This window comes from Octopus bimaculoides, chromosome 29 (genome assembly GCF_001194135.2).
Source record: "Octopus bimaculoides isolate UCB-OBI-ISO-001 chromosome 29, ASM119413v2, whole genome shotgun sequence".
NCBI lineage: Eukaryota > Metazoa > Mollusca > Cephalopoda > Octopoda > Octopodidae > Octopus > Octopus bimaculoides.
In genome coordinates, this window is record NC_069009.1 from 10,144,136 (window position 1) to 10,148,810 (window position 4,675).

Sequence of the window (4,675 nt, forward strand, 5' to 3'; positions counted from 1 at the left end):
ATCCGTCTACGATATGTTAGTAACAATCAAGCAAACTTAAGAGCAGATTTATACAATGCACTACAAGATGCTATACTTGCAGGGGATACTGATCGTACAGGTAGTAGATATATATTGTCAAGTTTATTTACAGGAAGTCCGCGATATATGGCAAATCACTACCAGGATGTAATGGCCATAGTTAGAATGTTTGGCAAAACTACTGTGTTTCTGACGTTTACATGCAACTCCAAATGGTATGAAATAGTTAAATAGCTTTCTGTGGGCCAGACTGCAGTTTGCGCGACAAGATATCACTGCAAGCGAATTTTAATTAAAGCAACGCTAACTATTGCACGTATCAAATCGGGAGTCCTTGGGAAACTTATTGCTCATTTGAACGCAGTGGAATTTCAAAAGAAAGAGGATTATCACATCTTTTAATCATAATACAAAATCATCACAATGCATGGCAAGAAATAGATAATATTGTTACAGCTGAACTTCCTAATCCCGAAAAAACCCATTAACGTCACATCTTTATTCCCCGATGGAGAAACACATGATACATGGACCCTGCGGAAAAGATAATTTAAATTCTCTCTGCATGATGAATGGGGTTTGCAGTAAAAGATATCTAAATGATTACAGATCACAAACCTTAATTGGAAATGATTTTTATCCACAATATCGTCGCCGAAACCCTCGAGATGGTGGCTTCACAACTTCAATACGTATTGGAAATAGAGAAATTGTTGTTCATAACCGTTATATAATTCCTTATAATGCTTGGTTGTTGCAGAAGTACGATGCTCATATAAATTTTAAATGGTGTGCATCTGCTCAGGCTGTCAAATTTCTTTACAAGTACATTTTCAAAGGTGCAACGTTGTTTTTTACAAAGACAAGAAGATGACGTGCATCTTAATGTTGGCTACAAAAATCAAATAGATGAAATTTCGAATTACGAAAATTACCGCTATATTGGAGCGTCGGAGGCTTGCTGGAGATTATTTGAGTTTCCAATTCAGCAAAGGCAGCCTGATGTTGAATGCATGTGAATATACGTACATATATCTGTCTATATATCAATATGCGTATATATTTTTGAAGGTATGTATTTATGAATGTTTGCGTGTATATTTCACATATCTTTCTATATGTACTTGTACTGCTACTTACGCCACCGTTAGCTCCCGGTGGGTGAGCGGTGGAGAGTGTCAAGGCTGCACATGCTGTATGTGATGAAAGATCTGTCCTGGATAACACTACAACGCCTCACTATGATAAGTGGCAAGGAAGTTAGGAAGTTACTGACCCAGAATGAAGTGTATGTCTTACTAATTTCATACTTATAGACAGTCTTTGAATAGATGTCTAACAAAATGGTTACTGTTATCAAAGACAGTTGCAGCAGCATCAGTGCACTTCCTCCATCCTGCCGTGTGATGTGTAGTCTATCTATATCTGCGTTTGTAAGACGCATGTGGTGCAATGTTAGATAATTGCATTTTTTGTATCAATTGTACAGATCTCAGTGACGGACCATTTTATACTATCAAAGCTGCAGGCTACAAGAGGAATAGATGACGTATTCATTGCATCAGCCTTATTTCCGCATGAGAATTCGATATTATGTGTTGAGCCCACTTGATCAGAACATTGACGACAATCCAAAATGATACTGATTTTGAGTTCGTGCTCCAACGCTGGATCTCTGCAATTTACGTCAAAATTTGTCCGGTGCTAAGAGTAAAGGATCACCTATTAGAATCGTTCAGATGGACAATTAGGAGGAAGAGTAGTCAAATAGACGTAAGTGGTAGTGAGTTGAACATTCAGGCCATCATAAACTTTTTTTGAATTCCATTTGAAAAGACTGAGATGGATACGCTGCCCGCCGTTCAAATAAGTTTGTTGCAAAGTGGGTGAATGTGGCGAGAAAGGCTACGATGGCACCTATAGTCTAAGTAGGATGGATGCGGAGGAAGTACTTGTGATTGTACAGTTGGTAGATAGGATGCCTTGTGAGGTGTGGGATCAGTCTGTGAGAATGTGTAGTTATTCGCTTTGAGAAGCTGTTGCACTACATGAACTCCTCCGACCCTAAACACTTTTAGACTACCATTGAAGTCAGAGCAAGAATAGCCGTGGCAGTCCTTGTTGTCGTATATGAGCGTTGTATCTGATGAAGGAGTAGACCTGGTTAACACTACGTCACCTCACTATGACAAAATGCAAGGAAGTGATAGGAGGTTGCTGATCCAGAATGTTATATTGCAATACTACACAGTGGGTGTGTGAGCTATCTCATCCTCGTCGCCACTGTTATATCGCACGTGCGGATGACCTGTAGCCAACTCTCACTTCCAACGACATGACTCTACCGAACTCGACGTCTAGTCTACCGACGGCTCCGTCTCGCTCTTCCGCTCTTCCGCACTTCCGTTCTTCCGCTCTGCTTGACGCTTTTCGTCTAGCTATTTATACGTATTGGACTAGCCTCATTATCGCCTGGAGGCGTATACACAACCCAAAATGAAGTGCGAGCTTCTATACTCTTACCTTAAAATCACCAAGAATAATAGCTTTATCAACTTCAGAAATATTCCAATCAACTTCTTTCAGAGACATGTAGAAGGAAATGTTTACAGTTTCAGACGAACACATGGAGCTGAAACACTAACAAGAGTTACATGGTGGTCATTGATCAACGTAAGTCTCATGTATATTTATCTGTCACTAACTACTCCAGGAAGTTCTTTTAGGCCTGCAGATATTCCCACCTCAAAAGTCGCACGAAACTGCTTTTTATACACCTCCTCTTTACCACTCCAGTAAAAAGTATAACCACTAGCCTCTTGTGTAAAATGACCGTCACTTGCAAACCTTGTTTCTGAGAGTACTGCATTATCCAGATTATTGCGCTGTGTCCCTTTTCCTACAAGTGCAGATATTATTTCAGTATATGTTGTTGATTCATTGTCCAGAAGAGTACCGATATTCCAGCAGCTGATATTCATAAGCTTACATTTTCTTCAGTCACAGGAAGAAGAATGGACCTGGAGTGTAGCGATCCAGGACACCTGCCGAATCAGACCCTTTCATAGTTCGTTCCAGAGCCCCTATTACCATTTATTCTAACATTGTCATTACTGTTATTACCTTGCATTGAATATAGTCTTCTTTTCTAGGCTACACCCAGCCATTCAAAAGAAGAAAAAAAAGAAAAGAAAGGTGGAGGTGCAGATGTGCCTAGCAATGCCAGCGTATGAATGATTTTTAAAGTGAGGAGAGATCTTGCACACAATTAATCTAACTCCCTAAACAACGATGATAGATACATCAAGAAGAACGACTAGCCAACATTACAGGCTACCTGTCGGGTCACAGGTATTGCATCAAATTTTTCCTTCTCCATGAGTGGTTTCCTAAGAAGGAATGGAGATTTCTCATTCCGAGCAATATGGTACACCAGGCCTACATTCAAATTCTCATGGTTCTCTACTAACTGAACCCGCTGTGTCCGACGTTAAAGAGAATGCCAATCCTCTGTATAACCACTGTGTTATCTGCACCAAAGCCACTAGCTTGTCGATGATTGTTACGAAAGCAACCGCTGTCCGTAAGAAATAACAGGATTAAGCGTGTGTACACATAACAAGTTTTGGTTTTCATTCTGCAGGCTGCCTAATCACCTTCTTCATTAAGCAAGCTTAGCAGAGTTGTCAGTTTAGTCACTGAGGGTACGAGGACACGACCATGTCTCGGTTTGTACTGAGTTAATGTTACCAGTATCACTCACAAGTGGCATGACACACACACACGCACATACACACACACACACATCCACACGCATACGTAGCTCGAAGTGACAAGTCAAAAATTTGGAAAGTTGAAGACTCTCCGAGTATTCCTGACCTGCCAGACGGCGTCCTTATCGCAGTCGTGGAATGCATGCGTAAGCAGAATAGCAAAGAATACTAAAAATAGTGTGGGAGTAGGTACATCGCCTTGTCAGTCGGAATTTCATGAAACAATCTTCTTTTCAAGACAACCCGAACCTTCGTGTCTTGGTGCAACCGCTTAAACTTGTGAATTATAGATTCCATATAAGTCAGTATGTATTGAGAAACAGCTTACTTGACTTCACAGCAAGTAACATATCGACTTGTTTTACTACAACATAACATGGTGTTTAAACCTGTGAGATTTACTCCATAAGATGTTTGTTGAGAACATAACCAATAAGAGTTTAATATATTTAATGTGAAAGATATATAAATTTTTTCTAATACTTACAAGAATTGAACATCATGGGGAATATTTGGTGGAACAGTAGTGAGACTGAGATAACGACAATCTACATTACCAAATTGACATTTACATGCATTGCAAAGGTCTGAAACAGCATGGGTCTCCCACAATAATCTCATGTACAGTATCAACACAAAAGTTAGCAAAGCTTGACATTTTTGCTCCATGTTTTCAGGTGTCGATTAATCTGTAAAAGAAGAAAATACAAAATATCAGACACTCCAATATTATTTCATTCATGCTTCAGATTCTTCGAAGGACAAAGATGTCCCCCGTCATAATTAAAATTAAAAAAACGCTGATTCTCGATCAATCAATACGAAGAGCTTAATTATAGCTTTACTGAATGATGATATCAAATAAAGACTGAAGCTATATC

General features: G+C 39.5%; 1 protein-coding gene across 1 annotated transcript in view; it reads right to left on the reverse strand.

The window, feature by feature from the left end:
* Positions 1 to 4,675, reverse strand: part of LOC128251221 (decorin-like) — an 81,220-nt gene that overhangs the window by 35,666 nt on the left and 40,879 nt on the right. The window contains exon 2 of the mRNA XM_052977851.1: positions 4,282 to 4,483. Within this exon, the coding sequence (XP_052833811.1) occupies positions 4,282 to 4,463 (182 nt within the window). The 5' untranslated portion in view covers positions 4,464 to 4,483. The remainder of the gene's footprint in view (positions 1 to 4,281; positions 4,484 to 4,675) is intronic.